This window comes from Antrostomus carolinensis, unplaced genomic scaffold (assembly GCF_000700745.2).
Source record: "Antrostomus carolinensis isolate BGI_N321 unplaced genomic scaffold, ASM70074v2 scaffold21511, whole genome shotgun sequence".
In the NCBI taxonomy this organism is placed as follows: Eukaryota; Metazoa; Chordata; class Aves; order Caprimulgiformes; family Caprimulgidae; genus Antrostomus; species Antrostomus carolinensis.
Genome location: NW_010295107.1, coordinates 6,724 through 22,606, shown reverse-complemented (window position 1 = coordinate 22,606; position 15,883 = coordinate 6,724). Strand labels below are relative to the sequence as shown.

The 15,883-nt window shown below is 38.2% G+C and overlaps 1 protein-coding gene across 1 annotated transcript in view; it reads left to right on the top strand.

Annotated features, from left to right (window-relative positions):
• The window catches only part of SUDS3 (SIN3A corepressor complex component SDS3), a gene marked incomplete at its 5' end in the record, with an annotated part of 20,065 nt that extends 6,526 nt beyond the window's left edge, over positions 1-13,539 (top strand). The window contains 6 exons of the mRNA XM_010177874.1: positions 1,882-1,977; positions 3,911-3,972; positions 4,905-4,926; positions 5,500-5,605; positions 9,754-9,838; positions 13,198-13,539. Coding sequence (XP_010176176.1) covers positions 1,882-1,977; positions 3,911-3,972; positions 4,905-4,926; positions 5,500-5,605; positions 9,754-9,838; positions 13,198-13,296 — 470 coding nt within the window. The remainder of the gene's footprint in view (positions 1-1,881; positions 1,978-3,910; positions 3,973-4,904; positions 4,927-5,499; positions 5,606-9,753; positions 9,839-13,197) is intronic.
• Between the last annotated feature and the right edge of the window lie 2,344 nt (positions 13,540-15,883).

Genomic DNA, 15,883 nt, shown 5'->3' with positions numbered 1-15,883 from the left:
CTTTAAGGTCCCTTCCAATCCAAACCATTCTATGATTCTTTAGAAGTAACAGATTTTTTTGTGTGCTTGCACTGAAGGCTAAGAAATAGTAATACTGGCATGGATGTGGGCTCGATGGTTTTTAAAACCAAGGATGCAAATTAGCAACCTGATGAACAGGCTTGTCTGTGAGTGTTGGGAGCATTGCAGTTTCATTAGGTTGTAATCATTGGCTCCTCTTTTGGAGCTTCTTAACTATTAAGCCTCATGCAAGACTTTCAGGTTAAGTCTGTTGATGCTTTAGCAGCTCTTCAAAACTTCCTTTATAAAGTTTTTATGAATCTTTCGAGAATCTCAAAGTTCTTCAAATGTTTCACAGTAAATGTGAGACTCTCAAACTCTGTTTTTTTTTTTTTTTCTGAAAACTTGTTTGATGCTGACTTTCAGCTGACTTGTCACAATTTTAAGATACAGGATGCTAAGATAAAGAGAGAAGAAAATTGACCTCTCTGCCTTATTCACATTTTAAGCAGTATAGATAACAGCTCTGTGACAAGTCATTTGAAACTTAATTTTTAAAAGGAGAAAAAGCCTTCTCGACTTGGCTGCATCTCACCTCAAGTGCTTCCAACCCCTCTTCTGAGGCTCTTGTAAATAAATCACTCTTAACAAATGAGAAGAATGGCTTATATTCAACACAGTAAGTTATGCTTTTAGTGTCTCCCAGGCTATTACTGTTCAGTGTTCTTCAAATTCAGCTTTGAATCCTAGAGATAAGGTTTCCTTTGGCACATGCTCGGTGGGTGGCAATTCTTTTTTTCTTTCTTTAAAGTTTTTTTTCATAATATTTCTTCCCTTGATGTGCAGCGCAGTCATCCTTATCCACTCTTGAGATAAGGAGAAAAGTAATTTGGTGTATTTTAAACATGCATGGCTGCTCGAGGTTTTAGCATCTAGAGGAAGCTGAAGAGGCTTTGTAGACTTAAGGGCTACCTGGGATGTGATTCGGGTGTACTTAAAAGATGAACAAATAATTCTCAGCACGTAGAAGGAGAGGTGAGATACGGTGTTTAGCATTTAAGATGTGATCTTTTGCTTGCCAGTTCAGGATATCTTCATAAGCTAAGGAATGATTTGTGAGAGTTTGAGTTAAGACTACCTGTAGACATTTGGACAGACTGTAATTTCAGATAATTACTAGCTGATGAGACTTGTGTTTCAATTTTAAATAGACTTTTTTCTTCTTCCCCAGTGCATATGCTACAGTTTATGTCCTGTCAGCTACTGCTCTGCATGTAATTAATTAGGTTCATTTCATTAATCATAATTTGAACCATTTTTAGGTAATCTGAATTTAAATACTATTTGTGCTTGAAATTACTCCAGTCTTGAATGCAGTAATTATCTGTATTCCTTTGACAAAGCTGTTTTTCTAGCTTGAAGACAAGAAAAAGAGAGCAATTGATTTGTAGCTGATGTTTTACATGCTGTTAACTATCCAAGTTTTGTTAGCAGAGAGTTCCATGAACTTTGCCTTTTAAATGATCTGTTCAGAAGCAGATAGCATTAAAGAAATTCACCCCGAATCCTTATAGCAGCATTGTGCTTGTTATCTGTACCTGAAGAAAGCTGTAAAATGCCCCCAAACCAATTGTGCCACTTCCAAGCTGTAACCATGGTATCACAACGCTGTTACTGAACAGTGACCTGGTATGAAAGAGAACTTGTATTCACTGTCAGCAGTTCCAGCTTGGATGCTGGAAGCTATCACCAAAAAAAAAAAATCCAATTTTCTATATTAAAAAGGAAAGATTATTTTTCCTTGTGCCCTGTGTAGAAAGCTGCTGCTTCTTACTCCTCTCCCTCTGGTCTTATCAGCTTTCTAACTTCTTTGCTCTACAGATTCAATGGAAGTGAAGCCTATTATGACAAGGAAACTGAGGCGACGACCAAACGATCCAGTTCCTATCCCAGACAAGAGGAGGAAACCTGCCCCTGATATCCTTTTACAGAGTTCTTGGGGGGCTGTTGTGTTTGGAGCTGACATGCTACCTGCCTCTGTGCTGTTTTGTACAGGAAGGAAAATGAAATGAGGTGCTAGGATCAGATTTTCATCTCGGAAATACTGAAGCACAATTTGTTATGTATCAGGTGTGATAAACTAATACAACACAACCAGTCTGTGGAGATCCCTCGATATCCTGACTTAAACTTCACGGTGTTGAGATAACTTATTTGATATTTTTTCAGTGAGAATAGTTTCAATTCTTCAGGCAATATAATTTTTTTTTCCCAGAGGAAAAACTTTTAAAGAACATCATATATAAATGCTGAGGTAATTGATTCCATAGATAGTAAATGGCTTTTTACATGAGCCAAAGCTTTTTTCATTTCAAGATGTGACAAAACGTTTGCCAGAAAGATCATATTTGTCATATCAAGCTATTTTTTTCCATTTCTGATAAAGGCTTCAGATCTCTAATGCAGAGCAAAAGCAAGAAGTGCTAGACTTGTTCTTTGAATAAAAAAAGATGAAAATCCATCTTGTTTTTATATATCATGAGAGAGAAAAAAAAGATGTATAGTTAGTCCTTCTCTTCTGCTTTGTTGCATGTTTCTTCCAATTAAAATGTTCCTTGGCTTCTGGAAATATGTTTTTAGCCCTCTGTGAGGATAGGCACTTATTTGTATTTTAAATTCACATGGAAAGGAAAGCAATGGTACTTGCTTTGCAGAGGCTTATTGTTAGATTCCAAACATGTATGACTTAAATCAGATTTTAAAAAGTTATCTTATGACTTGTGAGTGACTCACGTTTTCTGAAGGCAATATCAAACTTTGAACTTTAGAGTTCATGCAGGATGGTCACAAGCATCTCCAGTTTTAATTAACCTCTTTCTGGTTGGAGATTCTGTTCACTCTTTCAGGAAAAAAAAAAATCTATTTATTATTGCCCCTATCTTATCCAAAATAAATGAGTTTTGTAGTGAACATGACATACTAATTGAGCATGATACGGCAGCCACAGTATGAAGCTCTTATCTGCCTTTCCTCACTGAGGAGAGGATTAAAGTCCATTGGAACCAAAATCCTTAAAATGCAGCCTAGCAGTTGTTACCTTTAGTTTGATACTTCAAATAGTTTTGAATTAACAGCTGTTTTGAAGAAACATTGTAGGTTAAAGCTGGAGAGAGGGTCAAATGCTTTAGGTATTGCTTTCCTTCTGTGTACTCAGGTTTTTCTTGTGTGGATATGACAGAGGAGCAGTAGGAGAGGGAAGTAGGAAGATGCAATTATGAAACTACACAAAATGGCAGCAGAGCTCTAATAAGGGTACAAAACAGTAACTTCTGTGTTCTGAGATTTTGTTTTTTTCAGGTGAATGGTAGGCTCTTATTTATCCTCATCCACAGAAGGATGTTTTGTGCCTCTGGCTTTATTTTCTTGGGGTTTTTTTTGGTGGGGCTTTCCCCTCTTCTCCCTATCTCTTTATTCCTGTTTACTGAGTTGCAAACTAATGAGTTTGTTTTCCCACATTTCCTAGATTTCCTCATTATCCAAAATCTAAAGCGAGTCCGTTGTGTTTCAGCTCCCAGATTATTCCCTAAGAAATGCAAGATGAAAAACACTGAAAACACTTGTGCTTGGTGCCTCCACGAAATAAATGTCAATGCACTAAAGGTTTTTTCATTGGTGGTTATATCTGAATAAGTTAAAATGATTTTGCACTCTGCTGCTAATAAATATGAGGCTCTGTGGAGATGGACTTGATTCATTCATATGACAAAAAAACCTCAAGTATGACACTTTTAAAAATCTTATGCAACTTTACAGAAACCTTTTAGCTTATGTTTAGTCAAGTGAAATGTCATTGACCTTTAATTTTTAGCCTGGATTGTCAAGAGCTTATGGGAACCTTAATTCTGGATACCTCAGCTAAATTATTTGTTGACTGATGAGCAAATAATGGAGGACCTGAGAACACTGAATAAGGTGGGGATTATGGCTTGGTTTGTGTTTCTTTGTTTTAAAGAGGAAGCTAATGCTTTCCCTTGAAGAGAGGAGAGCTCTCTGTTTTATGTTCCTCTTGGAGATGAGGGACCGTTTCATCCCAGTAGGCTTTCTGAAGTAACACAATAAAAGATTTAGCAAGATGATATCTCCTCCCATTTATTTTAATAAGCTTAATTAACCTAATTAAAGTGACTTGTCATCTAAAAATGCTACCTTTTGTCTGAACCAAGTGATGAGCTATCTTAAGACACTTCTCTCTTCCTCCGCAGTGCTGAGCAGATGTTAACACGTCTTTCTGTGAGATCACAGGCTGCCTCTGTTTTAGGCCTTAGTGTGGGGTGGTGATTTTAACCTTTTTTTTTTTAATTTTTCCTCCCCACTGTTGCAACACTTCAGCAAACTGGATAGAGTGCAGTGTGTGTGTATAGTTGGGGTTTTTTTTAGATTTGATTACCTTATTGCTTTTTTGCTAGACACTTTAAGGTTTATCTAATTTCATATAATAGAGGCTGCTCATTAAGGCTTTTGAGGATGGTGGTGGAGCATGCTTTTTGTGCCAGCTGTTGAGGTGTCTCTAATGATTTATCTCCTGTATTTTGTGTACCCTGAGAAATGTTGGATTGTGTTTAAAAAAAATATAGGTTGTTAGATGGGTTTGGTTTTGATTTGTTTTAGTGATTATCTGGGATGCTCTGAAGTTCATTTTGTAGATCTTTTATGTCATGATACTGATTATTTGTACCTTCAGCTGCTTATAGCATGCTGTTCTGGTTATGTGTGATGCCACTTAACAGTACATTTTAAAAAAGAACCATTTAGAGTATGGAAAGTAAGGCTATCCAAAATTATTACTGCAAATTTCTATGGCTTGTGTCAGATCTCTAATGCTTCTTTGCTTTCTTCCCATGTAGCTTAAATCACCCAAGAGACCAGGTGAGTTAACATTTGCATTGGAACTTGTTCACAGTCATGCTGGTTTTATAGGGAATTGCATTGCAGACTTTTTGACTGTATAATTGCTGACTGTGTAATTTGACTGTATAATTGTTTTGTCTGTGTAATTGCTGCTCTTTGTGTAGCTACTGTGGCAAATGGGTGTTGTGTGGAGTCTCTTCATCTGTTCTGAAATTTGTCAGGGGTGGGAAGGGAGGCATATGCATCTTTGGCTGAAACATTTGGGCATGGGACAATCTAGTTATGTAAAAAGATTTTTTTTTTTTTTTTACATTATATTCAGATGCATCTGGGCAGCTTGCCTGCTTGTCAGGTAGTGAAAGGGATTAAGAACTTAGAGTTTTATGCTTCTAGCTCTCCAGACGTGTCTGTGCACTTTATTTTGAGACAGAATTTGCCTAAGTATTTTTCCAATGTGAATTTGAGCTTGTAGATTTCTGTGCATGTTTTTCTGCTAAGTATGACATTATTAAATGTAAATCTGCAGTCAGTTATGCTGTTGTGTGCTGAACACATGCCAGCCTTTAAACACAATCTCTCTCCTGTTCTCAGCCTCTCCCTCCTCTCCCGAACACCTCCCAGCCACACCAGCAGAGTCTCCAGCACAGCGATTTGAAGCCCGAATAGAAGATGGAAAACTCTACTATGATAAGAGATGGTAAGTCCTGGTAAATTTCTGTTTTAATCAGCCTGAACCTTGTGTAGTGAAAAAACAAAGACTGCAGAGAGAAGTTGCTTTGATGAAAGAATCTGAGGACACAATGGTTTTGGGCAGAGATTAGCTAGTTCCTCTGAGGGCTAATCATTGTGACTTTGGTAAATCAGATGTGATAATGGAGTGTTTAGACTTCATGGACTTTCTTAGATGGGTTCAAATAAAAGGAGACTTAAATCTTTTCTGTGGAGTCAGTTTTGCACGCTCTGTATACACTTGGGAAACATTTTTGTCAAACCTAATGTTGAGTAAGAATTCTGCCAGCAGATGCAGTGTGACGTAGCTGAAGCCAGTCAGCTGTTGTACAGATCCTCTGACTGCAGGTACAGTGGTGTTGGCAGCATTCAGTGGCAGTATTCGAGTCCTGGTGTTTAGTTTTGTAGAACACTAGCCCATCATTCCACAAGGTGGCAGATGAAAAGTTGTGCACCAGATGAGGAGAATGAAAAATGTTTCTAATAACAAATCCAAATAACCTTTAAAGATCAAAGCCACACGGGAGAAGCAACTTCAGAATTGCTGATTTGATTTAGCTCTGTTAAGTTTTATGGGCATATAGCTGTGCAAGCCTCACAGAACACCAGGAAAATATTAAATTTTGCAGGGAAATCTTAGAAGGTCTTAAACTTAATCCATGAGACGTGCAAAACTGGATAATCAAGGGGACAATCTAGTACTTCTTGAGCAGAAAGCGATTTGCAAGTCATATGCTTGTTTGTAGTCTGCTTTGGTGTTCTAGTGGCTCAAAATAACAAGTGATGAGGTTGTAATTTTATCACGGAAATGATAGACGTGAAGCTTGTTTTCTACACAACAGCCATCTTGTACAGTTGGTCAGGTTTTCCTTCTGCTGGTGTTCTGACAGTGAAGTTTAATCAAGGGTTCAGTGTATACAACTCTGATAAAAGCTGCTGCCTGGAGCTTAAACGTCTGTGAAGCGTAAAGCAGACGTGAACTGAACAAGCAGGATACTATTTCTCAAATTCATGAAGTTCTTTTTGCTTTCATATTTTTTTTGTGGAAAGTGACTATCCTCTGGGATATATTTGGATGAATAAACCGTTCTTCAGAATTTTTAAGCATGTGGAGTACTGAAAAGTGTTGCATAAGGAAAAAAAAATAAAAATGGAATCTGAAGTGATCTGTCAGTAAAACTCCAAAGCTCCCACCAAATTTAAACCCGGGAGAGCTTCCACGAGCCCAGATGAGTCTCTCAAAAGCACAAGCTGTCTCTGAAAGGAATCTAGTTGGGCTATAAAACACTAACAGATACTTTCATCTTGCTGAATTCCCTTGTCGTGGGGGTCTCACTGTCAGCAATTCCAGCTGTTGTCTTTCCTACCCTCCTTGTTCTTACGGTGTTTTAAGATAAGTATCTCATAAAGATTTTTTTGATTGATAGTAATAGTACTTGTGCAAAGTAGCTGATATTTTAAAATAATTAAGTAACTCTTGATAGTGGGAGGGTAATTTTTTCTAAGGTGTTTTAAGCCTGTAGTTGCTGCCATGCACCAGAAATAATAAAACTGACAGCTCAGGAGTGAGTGCTTTCTCTGTTTCCTGACAGCAGCAGTGAAGGACCATTATCCACAATAGTGAATGTTTAAGGCTAGTAATGGACTCCCTGAGGTCTTGCAGAGACATTTCACAAACATATCTCCAAAGTGGAGACTTTATATAGGGAGTTTCAGATGGATGTAGAATTAGACTTCAGTTTTTTATCCTCAGTCAATTTGCTTCATGCCCCCCGTCAGATCCTAAAACACAGTTCACTGTAAAACCATCTTTTTGCTTTTAGCTTTGTCTGCATACAGTAATGCACACTGATTTCTTTCCATCTTCTGATGGAGATACAGTTGAAAATCTTGGGCTTTCAGCAGAATATTTTACAGTGGGAAGTGGAATTATTTCTGCTTGCCTCACTTGTCAGTATTGTGCTATATTTATCTACTGCAAAAGCAAGAGCTGTTTGGCACTTTCCTTCTCTTGAAAGCCATCTTAAATTCCATTGCTTTTTTCATCTGAAGTATTTTCCTCAGTTCTACACCTCTGTTCCCCTGGGGGTATATAAACTTGGCAAAAGGCTGACACACGAACGTGTAGCTGAGATGTACCAGGCTACTCTGCCTTCAGCTGACTTGTCTCTCTGTGTGCACAAAGCATGAGACAGTTCAGACAACTCTTCCATGAAAAAGTGCTGAGCTAACTTGTTACCTTGCCTTTTCTGGGCACAGTTAACATAGATTTACTGAGGGACACTAACTGGTGATGTGAAATCCAGGGGCTGAAGCCAGCTTCATGTGTGTCATTAGCTTTGGAATTCACTGATAATCAGAAATTGGGAAGAAACACCTTTGAGTGGAAAAATAATTTCATTATCTGTGCAGGCACAGATATCACTTGAGAGTTAACATCTGCACTGGTATCTTCTGCGCTCGGAAGCTTGTGCCCTGATTGTATCAAGATCATCAATTCTCCTTGCTTAAGCACTCAGTGTGACATGGTAGGACACTGCTGGACCGAGATTTTGATGTTTTATCTCAGTGAGGTCTGGTTTTTGTAGTAGCTTATGTTGTTCCTTTCTATCATTTAATGACATCTGGGCTCAGTAAACTGAGATTTTTGGTTCAGATCATTGTTCTTGCATTGCCCTGGAACCTACTGACATTATTTTCTCTTAAAATGAGGGAGAAAGAATAATGGTTGGGCACAAGTGTCTAAAAGTTGAAAGGTTTGAGGGTATTTTTTTAATTACCTCGCCCAGCCCACTGGTAATTAGTGTGTTGGGAAGGCTGAAAGCTGCCACTGCTGTTACTGAAAAGCAGTGTGAACATTTTGAATACATGAGCCAGAAGGAAGAGATTATGGAATAAACTATTGAAAGACTTCTGTATTTGCAGTGTGGTTATTGTAGAAATAACTGTAAAAACTATGCAAATCCATGCATTTTGACAAATAGCTGTCAGCCAATCAGACTGCAGGGAGCTGCATATTTAGTAGCTGCTCAGGGAATCTCTGTGCAGTGATTCTGCAACTTGGATTGCCCAGTTAGATATGAAGCACATCATGATTAGGGTAAAAGTAGAAATATATTTATGCTTTTATAATTATAAAGTATTTTGGTGCTCTCTTGATTAAGAATATTTACTTAAAAATAATCTGTTTTGTTATAATTAGTTCTGCCTGTGGAACTTTCCTAGGCAGAGTAAACAGAAACGGGGGAGTTTTGTCCAGCGTGCTTTGCAGCACTTACCAGGAACATGGTCTGCACAGAAGACAAGACCATGAAATCAAGCAATTCAGAGTTTGGAATTTTGAAATTTTTACTTTGTTTTATACAAAATGCAGTAAGAAAAATATATAGCATGCCTAAAATATTATTTTAAAGGGGTAAAAAAAAGGATGTGCTTAGACACAGCCTCCTTATGGCAGGTGTACATGTCTGCTTATAGAGTCAGTTACCTGTCACTTACCATTTTGGGTATTTTCACAAAATAAGACAGTATTAGAAATTTGAGGTGTCTTTTTATGCAATTCATAGGCTGCACTCATTGAGTACAGTTCACTGTGGTGTTGCACTAGTAATTTTGCATTGGGGAATGTGAATAACTCTTTAGTATCTGTGTTTTGCCCTGTCACATTTTATCAGGCATAATTGAGAGTTGCCTTCTAAAATCCATCCTGTGTCCGAAATGTGAAAGGCCAATTTGATTAACTCTTGAAACACAGGCTTATTGTCAGCCAGTGTTCTCCCATCTCGTGGCTTGGTGCTCCGCCCCTCCCTCTTTCAGAGGTGAAATCTGTTTTCAGTAATTGTCATGCAGAATTGAATGTGAATTGAGAGAGCTTCATGCATTCTGAAGCATCATTTAAATGCAAAGTGTGTGTGTGTAGAATCAGACCACCCGCTATGTTGATGAAGATGGGGAAAGTGGTGTGGAAAGAAAGACAGACTTCATATTTACTCTATCCAAATGCTTGTTGAATCCTAGCTCTATCAATCTTATTACTGTTTCTTTTCTCAGTCTTTGGACAGTTAATGGTTTCATGTTCCTTTTTTATTTATTTATTTATTATTATTATTTTTGCAGGTACCACAAGAGCCAGGCTATTTACCTGGAGTCTAAAGAGAACACTAAGATCAGCTGTGTGATCAGTTCTGTGGGTGCCAACGAGGTAGTGGGCTGCTTTGTTTTTCATGGGAGTGGGGAAAGCTGTGGGGTTAGCACAGGCAGGTGGATGACTGAGAAAAAGAAATCAATATTACTTTTGGAAAAGATGTAGTTGTCTGGTGTCTAAAGAAGCTGAATCCAAGATAAAACTGAGTTGAGAGATCATCTTCTTGAGATGGGAAGAGACTTGCTGTGTTTCTAAAGAATGATCCTACATTTTGCAGGTAGCAGTTTGTCAGGCAGGAAAAATGGAGAGAACTGACATGTTGCATCTCACCAGCACTACATGCATAAATTCCATTATTACTAAAACATACTTACAGTTATTATTAATGCCAATTACATAAATAAATAAACAAAAAAACCCCCCACACCAAACCAAAAAACATCCCATTGGGAATCCAGAAGAGGGTGAGGAAAAGTTTTGTCACTAAATTTAGTTGTTATTAGGGGAGAAAGTTCTTCCTGCTAACCTGAGTACGTGTTGTGAAATAAGCTGGCAGCATTCATCACCTACTTGGGGAGACAGGGCAGGTAAGTCATTTGTCTGAGACAGTTTCCTTGTGGCTAATGATTAAGGCTGAGAGAAGCAGGTGAAGAGAGGTGCCTGCCTAAGATTGATGTGAATCTTGCTGCAAAATAAGCTTAGTGCTGGAGCAAGTGCATCAGTTGGGCAGAGGGAGCAGTTTAGTCTTTGCTTGGAGGAAAGAAACGATAGACTTGAATGCACTTCTCTTCAATCAGCCAATAAAGTCACTTTAATTTGTTTTGGCAGCTAAGGGAAAATATTTTATTTTCAACAAAATGAGTTGCATATGGGATGTGCTTTGTATCACAACTGTTTCCCTTGCAATAACAGTTGCTACCGTCGAAGCTTGGTGATTTAGATAAAGTAGTAGTAGTGTGCTAACGGATGTGTTAAAAATAAAGTACTGCTAATTCCATTGAAGTTATTACTGTTAACTTAAAACATTAAAACTTAATCTTTTGGGAGCATCTTACCTGAAACCTGAAGGAAATGCAATCCTTTAATTATAATTGTATGAATTCCACTTTAAAGTGAGACGATAGGTTTCATTTTAGTTTTATGGGGTTTTTTGAGAGAGAGTGGGGAGGAGGCGTGGCAGTTGTTTGCCCTGTGATGGTTTGTTGCAACAGTATAAAGCCAAGGAGTACAGTGTGCACATCTCAGATTTTATCACACATTCAAAAGCGTGGCTGCCAAACTATGGTTTTATTGGGTCCTGCTTGAATTTAGAAGCTAGAAGGTAAACCTAGATTTGAGGTCTCTAATTATAGACTGGAATCAAAAGTTGATAGCATTTCTAAAGGAAGTCAAGTTATTCAAAAGAACTTAACCCAAAATTTTTGCACAGCGTGTCTCCTCACCAGCATTTCCATTAATGCTCAGGGTGAAAAGACTTAACTAAGAAACATCAGAGATATTATGGGATACAGTTGCTGCCTTGTAGCTGGGGAAAGGAAGTAGTTAACCATGTAGCAGAGGCATCTTTGTTCATTTGAAGGTCTAAATAAGTTTGCTTAAACTGGATTTGAATTTTGTAATTGGCTATGGAACTCTCCAACACAAAGTCTGAGCTACGATGATCCCCCATAAAAAAAAACCCCAGACAAACCAGAAATATCTTCCTGGGCCCAGATTCTTTAAAACTTGATAGCGTGTTTAAATCTAACCAGAATATATTTCTTTTGCTTTGAATGTGATTCCCTTGGAAACTGTGAATCAGATATTGCATTGGTGGAAATCACTGGCCAAGTGCATGGAACTAATTCATTCATTTGCCTTTTGACAACAATAAACTCTTCAGTATGTGCAGGAAAGCTTTTTTTATTCCCATAAGTTTATTTAGCAATTTCATTTTATTGGAAGTTGAAAAAAAGGAGGAAGCTTATTTTTCTTTTCCAGTCTAGGAATTAAAAGAAATTCAGAGATGGATTTGGTTGTTTCTATTCACCATCTCCTTCAGTTCTTTAGAATTAATAGTTGTTATCTTCTGATTGCAAAATACGTTGTATGTCTAACACATCAGTTTTAAGTTCAGACTGTGTCTTGATGCTTTTATGTTTCTGAACAATGTGGAACATTCTAGTGTTAAATAATTTCACTGATGTGGTCACTTATAGCTGAATTTTAATTTTCCTCCAAATGGAATTTAACAAAGCAATTAGCAAAGCTAATATACAGTGCCATCATACCGTGATAGAATGTAAAACTGTACATGTTTGTTCTGTACAGTTGCTCAGAGTTTGTAGGTTTAAGAATCCTTTTGCTTAGTAAAACATGCCAAATTCTTGGAAATGTTGCAGTGGAGAGATGATTATCAATGAAGATGGATTCTAATTTCTCTAGAGAAATAACTGAAGCACAAATGCAGGCATATATTAAATTTATTTTGTATTGAGGGCTTCTGCTAGTAAAGTCAATTTATAATTAAAATAATAGAGTTAAATCAATCTACCATGCCAGGCCTGGAGCTAATATGATAACTAATAAAAACGTTTTGGGTAAATTGCATGTCAGCACTAACTTTATGGTCCTTTGCAGTAGGCAGTGTTGGACTTCTGTCCTAAAATACTCTAGTACTAAGAGCTGGATAACTCTTACCTGCCATGCATTTATTTAAATATGTTTAAATGCATTAGAAGGATAAAATGCAGAGGAGTTTTTCTCAGCTTTGATTTTTTAAAGTACAAGTATTTGGATGTAAACTTCTTGAAAGTGATTTTTATTTTTTAAACATTCTGAGTGGCTTCCTCCATGGAAGCAGTTTGTCCTTTGAAACGTACTGTATATTGAGAAGTTATCTGAATTCTTCCATGCAGGTGTTTAAAAAACAGGCCCTTTTATCTGCAGGTACAATTTATGTAACACATGGTGAGAAATGCTTCACTGAACAAAATCAGAATAAGCTTTTCATTTGACTAATAGTTACTTGTCGGGGTAAATCCCAGGGTAGGTAATTTTATGATCTGTGGATCTAAAGAGACTTATTCTTGATTAGGTAAAGCTGAATGCCAGAGTTCGGTTGTGAGCTGTAGCAGAAGGAAACTTGCTTTCCTGATGATGCTAGGAAAGAGTAAGTTTTCTTGATGAATGTTTTGAGCAGGAAGTTAAGGTGGTAAAGTTAGAAACTTTATTTGGGTTTTTTACTCAGGTTGCAAATGTCTCATGTGGGAGGGAGAAGGGCTTAGGGTCAATCATCTGTGCACCCTGCCTAAGAGATGTTCAGATCTGGCAATAAGAATACCTGTACTTATTTGTCTGTGTATCACTTCCTATGGGTTTTCCTTTTTTCTCCCCAATATACTTCCTTACCCTTTTCTTTTTTTTCTTTTATGCAGATCTGGGTGAGGAAAACCAGTGACAGCACAAAGATGAGAATCTACCTGGGACAGCTGCAGCGAGGTGTTTTTGTGATTCGTCGGCGATCGGCTGCGTGACTGTATGCTCTTCCTTGGTCTTTTTTTTTTTGAACTGATCAATAAGCCTCTAATGGGGAATGGCAGTCTGTTCACTCATCTTAGCAGCAGAGAACACTGTCGTGACCTCTTACGAGACAGTTTGTGGCTGGCCACATAATCCCCAGTAGTCCTTAAATCTTTAGTGATACCCAAGCGCTGCCCTGGACTGTTTCTGGATTTTTTGCATCAAGCTTCTGTATGCTTTCTTTATATTTTGGGTGACTGTTTAAGAAACTTTGCATCATACTTTTTTCATCATTATTTCATGGTGCATAGATGGGACTCGTTTGTTGAAACCAACGTAACATTTGTGTTTTGAATCAGACCAATGGAAGAAGCTTTGCTTGTCAAGACCTGAGGTTCTTCATTCTTTTTCGTTTTGTTTTCCTGCAAGGCTTGGGATGTTGGGCAAAAGGAGATTAATCTTGCCAGCTTTCAGCTGCAGCTGAGAGATGCATCTGTAATACCTTGTATACAACATCAGCTTTATTGGATGAACTGTTTAAAGACTTGAGCACTGAGGCTTTTTTTAAGAAAGTGTGAACGGCCCAGAAAATGCTGAAAATCCAGTTGACTTTAATGTAGTTAATCAGTCACCTGTGGTTAATCAGAAGTTTCCATTTCTCTTCATATTAAAAAAAACCTTAAATGAACAAGCAAAGGGTATATCTATTTGCTGAAGTTGTTTCCTGAAATAGGTGGATGAGTATAAACCAAAGGATTAACTCACTGAGCTTTGCAGATAGCGAGACTATATGAATGATATGTATGTGTATAACCACTCATACACCTAGAGAGATGAAAGGTCAATTTCACTTTCTTTACTGATGCTTAGAGTAACAGGTCATGCTGGAATCCTGCTGACAGAAGATACTGGATTTGTTGTATCTTCTGAAGAAGCCTGGTACGGAGTAGAGAGCGGCATTGACATGCTTTCAGTCTATAGCTGAAATCTTAATTCCCTAAAATGTCATGCAAAGGTTTCCCTTTGAACGGTATTTTAATTACTGGAGATAACACTGGGCTTCTACACTTGCCCTCCAATAGCACAAAGGGGAAATGCTCAAGTGATAATATGAATATATTCCCTTCCAAGATGTTTAAAGATCCGACTCTGGCATTTCTTTACTATTGCAAGTCATTTACTGATGACTGAAACCACCAATATTGTGTGTGACTGTGTTGGCATGAACTACACAGTGCACTGGGAGCGCTGTCAGATCTTCCCCTTCTGTGCAAAAGAACTTTGTGCTCCTTTTGATTAATGGACAAAAAGTTGTAATTTCTGCCTTTACCAATATCTGTCACTTTGAAGTATCTTTTTTTTAATTTTTGCTTTTGAACTGCCTTCTTGTTCAACATGAGTCTAGCCTTTCTTTCATACCTGGATAAATGGAGTATTTTAAATGACTGTTTCCATTTATTTTACTTACTGCAGTTGGGTGGCAGTCAGATCCCAATAACTGGTGTATGTATGTGGATCTGGAATGGAGGGTTAGGACTGAGTTTCCAATGTGTTGCCTCTGTGGCTGACACACCCTACCTGTTTTTACTGTATTTAGAGTTTCAACTGGATCTGGAGCTTTGACAAGGACAGGAGAGGGTGTTTGTTTCCCACCCCTTGGAAATGTGCCATCTTTGCTGCAGCGTTAGGTGGAAAGCAGCAGACTGTATTTTGGCAAGTTAACAGCATATTTAATATAACTTAGTGTTCTCTGCACGTGTGACAGGTTTTTAATAAGGTGATGATGTACCAAACAGGATTTGTCACTGAGCCTTAAAAACAAACGTCATAGTTCTTATAATAAAAAGTGTGAAGTAAATAGCAGGATTTATTTCCTACCTATATAGTTTTAACAATATATGTGTTTGTGGAAATAGCTGTGAACTTTGGTTCAGTTTTGAGGGGATATCTTACCTACCTGCTAACAGCAGGTGAACTCTCTGCTGCCTGTTTTGGGGTAACTTTAAAGGTACTGGTAGAAGTGTGGAAGTGCAGCAGCTCTCTTAGAGCCAGGCATGATATAGGTGCATATTGTGTAAGCTTAATTATATAGCGTCAACACCACATCTTAATCTGGATCAACAACATCTGCTCACCATCCCTGTTCCTTGGCAGCAGAGGGAAAGAATAGCTGCTCTTGCAGCCAAAAGCCTGTCTTTCCATCAGCTGTGATCTCACATTGCTGGGGGTAGGGAGGGTGGGGGGGGGTGTGTCATGGAGTGGAACACACATTTCTAGTTTACACCCCGATCAGAATTTGAAGAGTCTTTTGGAAGCAGAAACCTGTGGGATTATTGCACCATTTCCCTCTTCTGTAACCCCCTGTGGACACTCAGCTGTGCTGAGGGAGGTACTGTTATCATGAGGAATCATCTTGTGTTGTTGCAGATAATCAAGGAGTGCAGCCTTGGACTGCAAGTGGTAGCGGTGAAAAACAAAGTAGGAAAGAATGAGGACAGTGAGCAGTCAGGGTGGGAAGGAAGAAATGTAAGTGTGCTGTGGTATTGACTGGGGGGTTTGGTGATGGAAACTGATACTGATTTGGGGCAGTGCTTCAGCATG